The following is a 14,542-nucleotide window of genomic DNA, read 5'->3' as shown; positions in this document are numbered from 1 at the left end:
TGCTGTAAAGATAGATATTATGTATGTGTAATGAAGAAGGAAATGTAAAGAAAGGGAGAAAAAAGCTACGGAGAGAGATGGGGAAGAAAAAGAAGCATTAAAAGCTGTTCATCCATGAGCACATATGTTCTTCTCCTTTACTTGCTTTCCGGTTCAGGCTCTTCTGTAAACACAGGTCTCTCAGGGACTGCTGGTTTTATCCAGCGCCCTCCCTTCTGGTTAAAGTTTACAGTCACACCCATCTGAGCCCTTAGAGCCACTGCAGAAACACCACACTGGTGTGTAATAAATAATAATGTGGGTTGGTGGATGAGAGAGGTGGGTGGGTTCATTTATTTGTAATCTTTATTCTCCTAAAAAAAAAAAAAAAAAAAAAAAAAAAGATGGGCCCCTATGGTTTTTGGTTATTTTTAAATTATATAATACTTTACAAAGGTGGGCCAAATGAAGTTAAATGCTATTGAGCAGCATTGTAAGCTTTACAATATGTATTTAAAGCAACACAAGACACTTAACAAAGCTCTAGAGGCAAGCTGCAGGTGGATCAGTCACAGAAACGGAAACATTTATTTTTACTATGTCAAACTAATTTAATCAGGACCAGGCTATAATCCCTTTTTTTTAAATCTTGATTGCAAATTCTTCTGACATTTGTGAACAGTAATTGTCAGGAATCACAGGGAGGGAGAATCCTCATCCTCCTCCTGTTGGGAGGAGGATGAGGATGGATTCTATTTCCAGCAATGCTGTACTTGACATTTAGACAGTTTGACATTAATATTTTGCAGAACTACCCAGAACAACCCAGGTCTGTCTGTATAGCCACTGAGCAGTTTCAGTGGTGCAGTAGAAGCCGGGGGAGGAAGCACTTTATAGCTTAAAGGTTCCTCTCATGAGGATTTGTAAACAATCTGCACATAATTCTGGTTTGTCTAAAGTCTGGGTGGAAATAGAATAGCCTGTTGACACAGGTATTTATTTAACATGAATACTGTTTTAACGGTTTAAAGGTTTTAAAAAATCTGTTAGTTCCAAAGGGACACTTCAATTTTACATGTGAAGTTCAGTTTACTTATAATGGTTAGTACCACAGCATGTGAAAACAGTTGTATAATGCTCCTGTGTCTCTGGACACTTTTTGGGGCATTTTAGCTTTTAATAGACAGGACAGCTGTAGACAGGAAAGGGGGAGAGAGATGCAGCAAATGGCTGCAGGTCAAACTCAAACCCTGAGCCGCTGCGTCGAGGACTGAGCCTCTGCATACGGGCACCTGCTCTTCCAGGTGAGCTACCCAGGCGCCCATTTATATTCAAATTTAACGGAAAGCCTGCATTGCATACTGGGGGTATGGAGTTTGATAGACATGGATGTTTATAAGGCAGGGAGGGTCTCATGAAAGAAGAAATCAAATTGCATTATGGGAAGTGTAGGTAATCAAAAACCACAACAAAGACAGGTGCTACTCGCCAGTCGCAGAGTTTATTCTTTTAAATATACATAGACTTTTCCCCCATATTAAATACCCCACCACCCTTCCCTCCCTCATCATTCCTCCCTCCTCCCATTTCTTCCCTCACTCTGAATTCTTTGCTTTCAATCTCTGCCCCCCCCCCCCCTCCCCTCTCCAGAGAGAAAGCTTGTCCGGCTGAAAAACACACTCTACTTTGTGCAGCATATTGCTTCTTAAGACATTTGCGAAACATAAATTAAAAATACTACAGCTTGTTGTTTATTTTTTCATTTTCTGCTCCAACATCAGACTGCTTTGAAGATAATCTAAAAAAAAAAAAAAAAAAATTAAAAAGAAAACAGCACAGTGTCCCTCAGTCTGGCTACATAAAATTAACTGGATTCCCCTATTTTTCATTATCATGGTATGACCCTCCTGGCTTGAAGTGTACACAGTGGTCTGTACCATGGTAGGTGACATGGTAAGAAGAGAAATGTATTCCTCAACACTTGTCCTGAGTTTGGTCAAATCATGCCGGTGTGTGTGTGTGTTTGTTTTTTTTAAATCATGTGTTAAATGGTAAGACATCTGATAAAGATAGCCGATTCCATTTCAGCCTTGGCTTTCACTAGTGTTTGTGTCTCAGCTCATATCCTCTCTGCTGGTCAGAAAGTGTATTATTGTGTGAAAAGTGGGGGAGGGGTTACAATTTTCTTAACCCTGCAATCAGGGCTGTACTTATTGTTTGTGGCCTTTTGTCAAATCGAAAGTTTTGGAAATTATTGGTCCGATGAGGCGGTTGGAGCTGCAGGCAGAGTGAAGGACAGTGTGATACGGCACTAGAGGAAAATTCAGGTGTTTAAGTCACAAGGCATGCATGTTAACACTGAACTCAGAGTCACCACCAGAAGTGTTTCAGCTGTGTGTGTGTGTGTGTGTGTGTGTGTGTGTGTGTGTTTCTTTCTCTGTACAGATGACGATGTTGTAAAAGTCCTGCTTTTGACTGCATACAGGCAGCATTTCTAATGTTTTATATTTTCAATAAATGGAAGATACAAGGACTGCCATGTTTGCTTGATCGAAATTTTCTATCACCAATTTTCTGAATTTTCAATAGTGAATATATGCATAAAAGGGGGACTTTTACTATCACCAACACTGTCTCATATGTGCATGTGTGTCTTGTGTGCATGTGGTGTGTCTCATCAAGTCTTATCAAGTTTTGCGTCCATCATTTGTGTCCATCATTCTAGCAGTCTGTCTGTTTCCCCCCCTCCCCCTCCGTAAAGCACAGGAGGGGCTGTGTTGGATTTGGGGAGGGTCAAAGGGTGAAGCTGGGGTCACACGCGGGGGGAGTATTTAGGGTTTCTTGGCACCTCGGTGAAAGATTTCAACTCATAAGGGATCCCTGTGTCCACTTCGATGGATTTGCGGGAGAATAGCAGCCGGATATCATTGTGCAAGTAGATCTTCCCAGATTTGGAGCTCTGGAATCTAAGAAAGTCCGAACGAAAAAAAATGTGTTAGAAAAAACATTGAAACATTTTCAAAAGGCATTATCTACTTACGTGTACACACTGAAAGTGTGTAACATCATAATATTATCTAGAATAGTTCCCCTGTGTTTCTTATTAGGGATATTTCAATTAATCTTTTTCAGTTATTATTGTAATCCTATGGTACTTTTCCAGATATCACGCCACAGCTAGTAAAACAGAACGTAATCATTCAAGTGTTAATAAAACAACAGGTGTAAAAATTGAATGCAGACAGCTGAAATCTCAGTCATACCTGAGATGAATCAGGTAGCAGAGAATCTTCTTCCTGTCTAGCACTCCGCCCCCTGGAGACGTCTCGCCTTTCCCCTCAACCCCCTCCTCTACAGGCACCAGGAAGATACGGTGGCGCAGGAAGGTCATGTGATTAACGGGCATGTCGCCGAAGTTGTAGGTCACCAGAAACATCTTCACCACAGTTTTGTTGGGATTAAATAAGGTCTGAGAACAGATGTCAGACCAAAGTCAGCATTCCAAACAGCAAAAATACGACCAGGAGGAGGTCATTTTTTTAAATTCAAACCACCAATAAACTACTGCTGTTAGTTTCATCCTTGCAATGCCAAGCACCCTTATAGCATGAATATCATGACACCAACATATTCCATGTTGGTATCATGACCAACATGCCACAATATTAAAACGTTGTGGCATATATCTGTGTCAGATATCTCTGAAAGATTCATAGGCAACATGGTCTTTTCCTGAGCAAAGAATGAGACGAGGATGAAAGAAAAGACAAATTTACCACTTGAATGGTCCCTGCTTTGGGTATGCTATATCCTTTCTTTCCAAGAGGCTCAAGGGATATCACCCCCTGTGAGGGAGAGAGACACACGGCACTGATTAAATGTCCTCAATCACTGTAAAGGCAAAATAACTCATTATTTGGTACATTTGAATTGCTGTGAACTTCTATATCAGGATCAGGATGTAGAAGAAATGTGCTAAAAGGGAGCAGCAGTATGACAGCAGTATTACAATAGTAATTTCAATTTCTGATTTGATCCACTTAAACACATCTGTATAGGTTATGCATGTAAAACCAATTCCTCATCAGAACCGCTAAACGCACATAAAGAAATCTAAAATAACTACATCATGCCGTAGTTACAAAGGCGGCTACACAGGGAGTCATATAATGTTAAATGCCAATTACCAGTTCAAAGAACTGAATCAAAAGAGGCCTCACATTCACCACTTTTATACACAGCAATTTAAGATCAACATGAGGCATAAAGCTAAGAAAGTGAAAACAGCTGGTTTCCAAATGGTCCAGTGTAACAACAGATGCAGTTTAAGACTTCTTGTGAGCAGGACTCAAGTTGTTCACATATTAATGCTGGTCCTAACTTGCTTTGTACTTGGTGACCTTATGTTATATGATTATATGTGTAATTAATATATATAGTATTCAGTGCTGATGTGGACAGACATAAGGCTTCACGATATATGCAGGAAAGGAAAAACACGCATAGTATTTTTTTTACATCTGGTTCTAAAGAAGCAAGCCAACATCAACCTTGTTGAAGCCAATTCTATATCTGTTATTGTTTTAGGTAGTTGTTCTGATTTCTAATTTTGCATAGTTTTTCTTTCAATGAGTGTAATATTGTCATATTGTCACAGCAAACACACTACCTGCCATGTGCAATAAACAGTGTTGGCCTATTGTTTGTGATTGACTAAGCGTGCACACTACTACACACAATATATCACACACACACACACACACACACACACACACACACACACACACACACACACACACACACACACACACACACACACACACACACACACACACACACACACACACACACACACACACACACACACACACACACACCAGGAAGGGTGAGGGTGCGCTGTGCTCTGAGATGTCGTAGTACGTAACCTGCACCGGCAGGGTTACGTGCTGTGGGCAATAGGAGCCACTGGCACCGATCTCCGCCGTGAAGCCTTCGATCCAGCCTGACGGGGAGAATCGTCCCTTCAGTATGGACTCCTGAAACACACAAGAGAAAGTAGAAATAAATGTATAGTCTTTTTTAATTTAGGGCTTAAGCATTTACTGCTGCACTCCAAGTCAAGTTAGGCCAAAGAATCAGAAGAAATCCATAGAAATACACATTGTGTGTATTTACTTTAATTAAAACCAAAGCAGTGTTCAACACAGTGATAAAATATGCAACAATGTGAGCCAAGAGGAGGATATTTTCAAAGCATTAAATCGTGAGCTAACATTATTAGCATTACATCTTTACCTGTTTTACCTTATATTAATGCTGATATATTATGATCCTGTCTTAAAATAAGCTATGCTAAGGAGTAAAGCAAATATCATAGATATCTTAACCTTGTCATTTTGGCACTAACTTATTTTCTGCATTTACTGTTAGTTCTTAGAATCCCAGGTGAGGCTCTGCATGCATTCGAAAAACAGCTACTGTAGGCCTGTTTACACAGATAAAATAAGATTTCAGCACTGCAAAGATCTCCAACAATTGTGTTCTTTTCACCGATATTCAGATATGCAGGGCATAGTCAAAAATAACAACTTTCCAATATTTTGCAATGTATTGTGAAAATTTTGCAATGTATTGTGAAGTCCTGTTTAAATACAATGTTTAATAAATAATTGTACTATAATTGTAATAACGTGTTTTATAATTGATTTTTTCAAAAGGTAGTGAATAAATACTGTTTTGTGCTTTTTGCCCTCTCCCTGCACATCACTTTCCATTATCATTTTAATGTAATTTGTAAATTTGCAAATAAATAAACTTAAACTCGGACATGCCCAGTGCATCAGGACAGTCACAATGTCTATGCATTTCATTAATGTCCCAATAACAAGACTGAATCAAGACTTACAAGTGCTTTTGTTGACACTGTCATAGAATTCATTTATACGTTTTAGCAATGAGATCATGGTTGGTGGTGATGCTGTACGTAAGGGATAATGTAGAGCGAGGCGGTCGTTATAGCGAATACAACCCCAACAGGGTGATCAGGACCCCGATGCGAAGCCGTGTAATAATGCATTATATTGAAAGGTCTTTCTTATATTCCTTACCCACATGTACAGTATGTAAATGGGAAGGACAAGAAATTAGGAACACCTCTAGACCATGGACACCAGCGCCATCTTTGACCTGCAGTTACTTGTGTCTCCTGAAGTTATTAGAATGTTTAACATTTGTACCTCAAAGTTGCCAAGTAGAGATCTGCTGATGGAAGATGAGGGCCAACTGGAACGTGTGGAGCGGCTGGTGTCTGTGTGTCTGCCGCTGCGCAGCTGCCGACTGAATATGACCACAAACACAAAGACCGGTGGTTAGTGGTTAAGATTACACAAATTTTGTCTTAACCAACATGTGACATGCCTCTGAGTGTGTCTGAGTATTCAAGCCTAGACAAAAAAAAAAAAACTTTAACTCGCACTCAAAACTTCCACCTTCTTTATAGATGTTGACTTGATGTGTATGGATGCATCTCATCCATAAACATGTTTGCATGTTCTTAAACTCTGACCCCATGCACCTGCTGAAGTTTAAAAAGTGTTCTCTTAATCCCTTTTAGAAGTGCTAGTCTTTTCCATATTGATATTTATAATTCAATTATATAACTTTGTCGGAAATATGATGGAGCACTCACCTTTTCAGCCGCAGCCCACTTTTTAGCCGTCTCCCTGATCTTGTGCAGTCTGTGGTGGTCTGAACAAAGAGAGGGGAAAAAAAGGAAATTATGACTTGTCTTTCGCTATAAATGTCCTGATTTATGTCAGCCAATAGCTATTCAAATAATAAGAAACTTGCTCGAAATGCAAAATAAATTCTCAATACACATAGAAGAAATAAAGATACTCACATAAAGATTAAATGGGCGTGTGTTCATGTGAGAGCAATTTACTGTATATGTGTAATTGTGTATTTCAGGTGTCCTCTTACTTACTGAGCACTGACTTTTGGATGTTGCATCACACGCATAAACATTTCCCATTTCCAGGCTGCCGTTCATCGTAAAGGCCACCCAACTCTCAGATGACTCGTCACTAGCCAAACCTATGCTACCTGTTAGGCATTTGCTCACAGAACACCTTTTACTCATGGTTAGCGTATTGGTATTAGCTAACACTTGGTTACACTGGCTCTCTACAGAGCTTGGAGCTCTTTGTCAGCTTGTCGTCTCATCATCACACTCGATCAAAATCACAGACGGCATTTTGAAATATCCTCGTCTCCCCTTTCTGTGTCTCTTAAATATATTTATCTAACCTTTATTTACTGAAATATCACCTGTTACAGTTTAGCCTGGCTCTTTTACTGTCCCCTCGGTCCCTAATTTGTGTCCTTGAGTCTCTGTTTCTCCCTGTGCTTCCCTCACACATACTCTAAACACCTCTAGTCACAATGAGCCCACCACTGTATGAGACCTAACCAGTGAACCCTATTGTCATCATTCACACACACACACACACACACACACACACACACACACACACACACAGGTCTTTCTGGCCTCCCAATGTTCAAAAGTGGCCAATTCACTTCCAGAACCATTTTTTAAGCGGGATGTATGCATGTACGTGTGTGTGTGTGTGTGTGTGTGTGTGTGTGTGCGCGTGTGCATGTGTATGAGAGACACAGCACACTCATGTCTGGGAACAATGGACCCTCCCTCAATGGGCTTTATTCTGGAGCTACTCAGCCTGTTCCAGTGTGGCGTGATAATGAGCTGGCCATCACTTAATTCTTTCACATTTACTCGTTCTTTTAGTTTCTCTATATTTATGCCTCAGCCTCTTTTCCAGGACTGTCAAGGCTCACAGATGTCTTTCCATCAACCACTGACTTTGAACGGCTATTCCTTATTCTGCATTCAAGGTTTTAGAAACCTCCGCATATGCTGGTCTTTATGTTTTTTTGGTCTAAAAGCCTGGTTTTTGCATATAAAATCTCCTAGAGCTTCTTTCTCGTGGTAGTTAATTAGGGTTGGAAAACTGGGTAACACTTGAAGGTATCTACATAACAGTGACATGACACTGTCATGAACACATGACACTGTCATGACACATACACAACTAGAGCCGCGCGAGCTGTAGTTCCAATGAGACAACCTGTAGGGGGACCGAAGAGGGAAAGTTACATAGTATGCCTTTAACCTGTTTTTAATATTTGGCCTTCTTTTAACAATTTTTATATAACCGAACTTGTTTTTTTTAAGGAGGCTTTAAAGTGTTTTAATCACACCAGTGGTCCCCTTGTGCCCGTGCCCCTCGCAGCGCCCATCCCGGGCATTGTGTTTTAACCTTAACCTAACCCTGACCATAACTTGTCATGACAAAAAACGAATGACACTTACTAAAAGAAACTTTATGTCATAAACGTTTATGACACAATGTCACATCACTCTTATGTAGATACCTTCAAGTAAAGTGTAACCGAAAACTGTATCATCTGGTCATGAAAAAGTACTTTATGATATGAATAATATCAGGATTGTTGATATTTTGTTATACCTATACATTTCTAAATTAATCTTCGCTACTAGGGAACACTTGTTTAGAGCTGCTAACTGCATTTCTGTCACCAAAATACTGAGCAAGGTTTAATTCTGTCTGGCTGCAACTCGTGTGCCAAGGTAACTTGTGAAGTAGTTACTCGGGTGTTACTGTCTTGTAATTACAGCCAAGTTGCATAACAGCTAACAATAGCTATTAGCTAGTACAGTTGCTGGAACTGATGCACTTGTTTTGGTAACTTAGGTACTTAAAGAACATTTCCAAAAACAAAGTATGTGAGTGTGCTGACCTTAGGTCGATCCCGTGCAGAAGGAAGCAGGTGGTTCCAGTAAGGGGCAGCTTTAGCATCAGTGCTGCGACATGAGGCCGGGCCAAGTCCTGGAGCCAGCAATGACAGCCTGCTTCTCTTGGATGTGGAGGGTCCCTCATCTTCTGAACATGACTCGCCTGTGTCGCTCGGGGGCAGCAGCCTCTTTTTGGCCGGCCAATAGCCTCCAGAGGATAGCCGGTGGCCATTACTGCTGGGTGTTTTCTCCCAGGAGGCCAGGCCATTTGAGGATGAGGAGGCAGTCTGGGTGGCACTTCGCTCGGGTGGGGAGGATTCAAGTCCAACTTCCCATTCAGTGGCCTCCCCTGGCTCCTGCAGCTCTGTGTGGTGTGGTGGGGAGAAAGGGCCTGGAGGGCTGGTGGGACTGGCGGGGTTGGGAGTCTCATAATTGGACATTTCATATAAGTGGGGGCTGGGCTGGCCTCCAGATGAGCCATTACTACAGCTCTCATTTGCAGGGCTACCTAGTGAGTAGGTGGGTGTGTGGCCCCCGTTAGGTGACTCAGTCCTGGATGAGCTATGTGGGTCACACATTGGGGGTGATTTAGGTGAGAGTGGAGAAAATACATCAGGAATGGGCCTGTCATGATTGTGCTGAGTTGGGCGTCGGGAAGGGTTGTGGGTTGGGGAGAGGGGTGGAGACCTGGGTGACAGTCCCCCCTCAGATTCTCTGTGCTCCATCTGTGTGCAAGAGTATACAGAACCAGGCCCACTAGGGCCCATCGCTAAACCCATCCCAACACCTTGAGCTGGGGCTGGCCCACACAGCACCCCCCCCTCCAACGCCTCCTCCTGGTCTGTGGAGTCGCCCAGGTGGGGGCGCTTATGAGTCAATTGGGGCTCCTCTTGCCCCCTTTTCACACCCAACCGGACAGGCCTCTGTTGGGCATCAGTGTGGGATTCTGTGGAGGTAGAAAATCCCCCCAACTGGGAGAAAATGGAGAGCTGGTAGACCTTTTGGAGCCGCAACTGCTCCTGGCCAAAGTGCCTGGGCGTCCCCGATCTGACACCAGGGTCAAGGCCCTGTGTTGGGGCTTCAGGTGGAGGCAGGTCTCCCTCCTGGGCTGAAAGCTCTAATGGAGCCTTTTTGTGGGCCAACTCCACATGAATGTGCCGCATGGTTTCTATGCTGGAGGATAAGAGTCTTGACTAATTTGCAACAGGGTCAAGTAGGTCCTCACAAGTGCCAGGACGCAGAGTAAAATGTTCCACAGGAAAAGGAAGTCCTATACTTCCTGCTGTGATGTTGTCAAACAGTGAGAATTAGGAAGCTGAGCCGCACAGCACCTGAGAGGAACAAAATACAGCATTACTATTCAGGAGATATTACAACAATAATAGCAGACTGTATGAGTAATGGAAAACATAAAATAGCATGATAAAATTAAAAAAGGACAAGAAGGCACTGAGCCTTTCTAAGCTGTCAACAATGATGTGAGAATGTTTAATGATAATTTTAATTTAGGATCTGTCTTTGGGTTCTAAAAATATGTTTGTTGCATTACACACTGCATATTTTGCAACATATTTGAATGGGATTATTAACACATCACATATGGTATGCAGGTTATCCTGTCTTTCACGGTTCTCCACATAAGTACTGACTGAATGCCATAGACAAACAGCATAAATCGCATCAAGCAATATCCATTATAAACACCCCTCAGGTCTGGTACATGCTAAATAATGACATTCATTTCAGCCAGGTATTGCCGAAAAAATGCAGGACTAAAAAAAAGATACCAGCTTTAAGAAAAAAAATAGTTAAAGCTGGGAGGCTAAATCCCTTTTTGCTAATTTCTTTATTGTGTCTGCAAAGGAATGTTATGCCTCTAATTCTTGGTTTTGACACACTGCCTTAACACTTAAAATGAAATGACTATGATGCAATGATTTCACTATGTCATGATGTTAAACCTTTTCTGCCCTGGGAAAATATTCTTGCCACAAAAGCCAAGGGAAGTCAGGTACTTATATTTATAGATATAGTTTGATTGAACATAAAATCTAAACACCAGTCAGGACGTTTCAGCTTTAAAACTGTATGAAAATACAGCCCTTTAATTGCATTAACGGGCCGCTATATAAATGCAATTTAGGAAAGGCATAAGCCTAATTTCTCTCCTGCCAAATTGATTATTATATTGAAGACAATGCACAAAATCAGCATCTCACCTCTGTGCCTGTCCTTGTCTAATTCTGCCCGTGTGGACAACTTGCATCTGGCACAACATCTGGAGGTTGTGTCTAAAATAGTCTACTAAAGGAATCCGTTTATCTCCATGGCAGCTGCCACAAAGCGACGCCAACATCCCAAGATTGGTAATCATGAAACAGTAAGGACTCCAGAGGAAGCAGGAGTGGGCACAGAAGATACGACCTGAGGAGAAATACAAAAAAGTTTGTTGGTTAAACATTAAAATACATTAAACTAAGACCATGATAGGTACTATAGTTTATGATTTGATGTTACTGCAGCGTGTTTATGTGTAACACTGCAAGAAAGCTGAAGATATTCCTCTTTTGACTGCATGCTTGTCCAACACTTTTTCCAAGAATAAAACAAGTTATGATTTCTTTTAACCATTAGAAATTACAAGCAACTTGGTCAGGCAACCAGTTGGGTCAGTACACATCAACTGCATTGTGTCTGTTTGTAGAAAGAAAGACATTTAATATAAAATGGTCTGCGATAAGTGCCTTAGTTAAAATCCTCATCCTGAAGGCTAAAACTTACCAGAGGGGCGGAGTGTCAGTGATGCAGGAGGCTCTTGAGAGGAAATGTCTCTGAACTGGAATCGGAAATAATACTATTGGGGCTGCCTCTGTGATTGGCTGATAGCCGTACACGCCCTCCTTGGTCACCTGGGCATGGGGTGTTGCACGGCTGTGACATCATGACTGGGTCATTCCACCCAGAATCCCTGAAGAGAAAGAAATACATAGAAACTAATCAAATAAGTGGTCATCCAGTTGCTTATCACTAACAGTGGAACAGACAATTCTTCCTGAAAACACACACACACACACACACACACACACACACATTATGACCGATATACTGATGCACATATTCAGAATTACACCAAAGAGAGCCACAGAAACACATACCTGCGCATTAAACAGACATTTACTGTAGATGAATGCACACTTATTGTGCAAACACAGCAAGTTCGGAAATCAATATTTAAGTCTGTTACTGAACTTATAAAGAACAATACAACATACAAATCAATCAAATAATCAGTCCATTAATGTGACGTACTTAACAAGTTAAATTAGGTAGAAATATTTCTCTCATTTTCTTTTCATTTTGAGTACAAATCCAGTTTAGGTCAAGAATCAACCCTGGAGGAGCCCCTCGTGGAGCAGAGAGTTAATATTTTCAGTTCTAACTTGTTGGCACTTAAGTGGACCAAGGCCAAGAGAATCGGGTGTTTCCTGACCCACTTGGACCAGAACTTGGGAATGTGAAGGTGGGGGGGGTCACAGTGAGCTGTTGCCATGCCAACCAGTAGCCCAAGGATAACGGCTCCTTTGTGTTTTGCCACAAAGAAAGAGAAGCAGAGCTACAGAGGGGGGTGCTGGGGGGCAGGGGGAGAACGGCAAAGATGCTCCTCCAAGAAAATGTCTCTCAAAATGGCTGTGATCCATGAGGTATGTACAGCCAGCCAGAAATTTCAGCACACTGTGATAAAGGTTTATGTTCTGTTCGCCGAAAGCAGGAAAAAAAGCATTTGATTGACGTGCTTAGACATTTCATCCAAAGCTTGAAATGTAACAGTTGTTGGAGGAGTTTTGAAAGTAGCCAAGAATGCTAATCTGACTAACACCATGCTGGCACCCATTTACATTAGTAAAGTTCAGTTACTTCACTTTATAGTATTTGCTTTTGAATCATCATGACGCGATCCATTTTGTACACAGAAGTGATGACATGGGCCTAAAGATCAGAGAGTTGTTCATAGGTATTTTTCACTAGATTGAAACACACCTGAAATGTATCCACTGGTGAAACTGTAAGGGATGTTGAATAAAATCCCCAAATTGCTACAATACAATTATGTAATGATCAAAATAATCATACTTATCTAGCTGCACTCCAGGTAACTTGTAGCAGATGTTTAAATTACTTGACTGAACATTTTTTTTATTATATGAGCATGTACTGTATTGCGTTTCATATATTTTCTCAAAACAAATTTCCATTCATTAGGGATAATACAGTCTTCAACAAGAAGGGGGGGGGGTTCATCTATCCAAGATGACATAAGATGAAAAGGGATCCAGACAAACATTAAAGGGGAAGGAGAGACAGACTGACCCCCCTGACTGAGTTGATATACAACTGCAGTATAAATGGTATATTATCAGGCATGGAATGCTTTTATACCACTGCAAACAAAGAATCACATGGTGATAATGTCAGGAGTGAAGCCTTTGTCACCTGTAATTACTCACATGACATATGGACCCTATGCAAGTGCCTCTCCCATAATTCTTAACAATCCAAGATGGGGCAGGTTTAATTTTTTTAACTTTACACCATAGGAAAAAAACAAAAACAATCTGAAATAAATAACCTACTAGTATTCAAAACATTTATAGCATAAATGCCATTGAAATTCCACTGCTATAACTCATTGTTTTTTTGCTGGAATTAGGCTAACATGAACAGGAGGGAACATGGCAATATCTCTATAGGTTCTGAACAAATGTAAGTGTCATATATCAACTGCTGCCCAAGCCAGGATATTTGAAAGACAAATGCTGTAAACCAGATTATTTTGCTGATATCTCTTGGGGTGGAGGACAGTCTTGCACCAAACCAGAACTGCCCCAGTCAACACGTTACTCTCATTATCAAGTCAAATAACAAAAGATAGCCAGTTTGACTTACCTATATGAGCTCAATTAACACAACACAAGGTATCAGCTCCTCTTGTTTTGCCCCCCAGGACATTTGGAAGACAAATGATGTAAACCAGATTATTTTACTGATATCTCTAGGGGTTGGGGACAGCCTTGGGCCAAACCAGAACTGCACCGGTTAATAGGCATCTCATTAGTAATTAACAAAAAGATAAATCAGAGTAGCAAAGATTCATTGATTAATAATAATCGATAGTTGACTTATTGATTAATTGAATCGTCAACTATTCTGATAATCAATTAATTGGTTTGAGTCTCTGATTCCAGCTTCTTAAATGGCAATATTTTCTGGTTTCTTCACTCCTCTGTGACAGTAAACTGAATATCTTTGAGTTGTGAACAAAACAAGACATTTGAGGATGTCATTAGCTTTGGGAAACACAGAGTGACATTTTTCACCATTTTTATAGACCAACGAAGAAGACAGGTGGAGTCTCCACAGTGAGCACCCAGAGGCAGACATGGAGTGGAGGATGGGAAAGAATGGGAGAGGAGTCAGCAATGAGTATTTATAGTCATTGCCTATGTCATAGCTCACTGAGAGAACCCAAAGGCTCTGTGTTAGTTCCCACTTGATTTCTGGCCTTGTTTTGAACTTACTGAACAGGAGGCTGGTAGAGGCTACTCAACCATTTTCAGGCTTGATCCAGGAGCCAACAGAGGAGGGGGGAAAACTCTGGCTTCACCCTAATAAAAACGCTTCAAGTTGCTGGGCATGTGTGCCAGCTCAGACTTGAGAACTTAAAAG

The 14,542-nt window shown here is 41.2% G+C and overlaps 1 protein-coding gene across 2 annotated transcripts in view; it reads right to left on the bottom strand.

Annotated features, from left to right (window-relative positions):
* Window positions 1–2,001: 2,001 nt before the first annotated feature.
* Window positions 2,002–14,542, bottom strand: part of atosb (atos homolog b) — a 30,215-nt gene continuing 17,674 nt past the window's right edge. For both annotated transcript variants that reach the window (XM_078251226.1, XM_078251225.1), the window contains exons 2-10: window positions 11,600–11,786; window positions 11,038–11,242; window positions 8,824–10,149; window positions 6,668–6,726; window positions 6,216–6,315; window positions 4,857–5,015; window positions 3,756–3,824; window positions 3,243–3,448; window positions 2,002–2,945 (exon numbers count right to left, since the gene is read on the bottom strand). In XM_078251226.1, the coding sequence (XP_078107352.1) occupies window positions 2,792–2,945; window positions 3,243–3,448; window positions 3,756–3,824; window positions 4,857–5,015; window positions 6,216–6,315; window positions 6,668–6,726; window positions 8,824–9,981 (1,905 nt within the window). In that variant the 5' untranslated portion in view covers window positions 9,982–10,149; window positions 11,038–11,242; window positions 11,600–11,786 and the 3' untranslated portion in view covers window positions 2,002–2,791. The remainder of the gene's footprint in view (window positions 2,946–3,242; window positions 3,449–3,755; window positions 3,825–4,856; window positions 5,016–6,215; window positions 6,316–6,667; window positions 6,727–8,823; window positions 10,150–11,037; window positions 11,243–11,599; window positions 11,787–14,542) is intronic.

Source organism: Sander vitreus, chromosome 5, assembly GCF_031162955.1.
Source record: "Sander vitreus isolate 19-12246 chromosome 5, sanVit1, whole genome shotgun sequence".
In the NCBI taxonomy this organism is placed as follows: domain Eukaryota; kingdom Metazoa; phylum Chordata; class Actinopteri; order Perciformes; family Percidae; genus Sander; species Sander vitreus.
The sequence above is the reverse complement of the archived record's forward strand: the minus strand, read 5'-3'. Positions and strand labels throughout refer to the sequence as shown.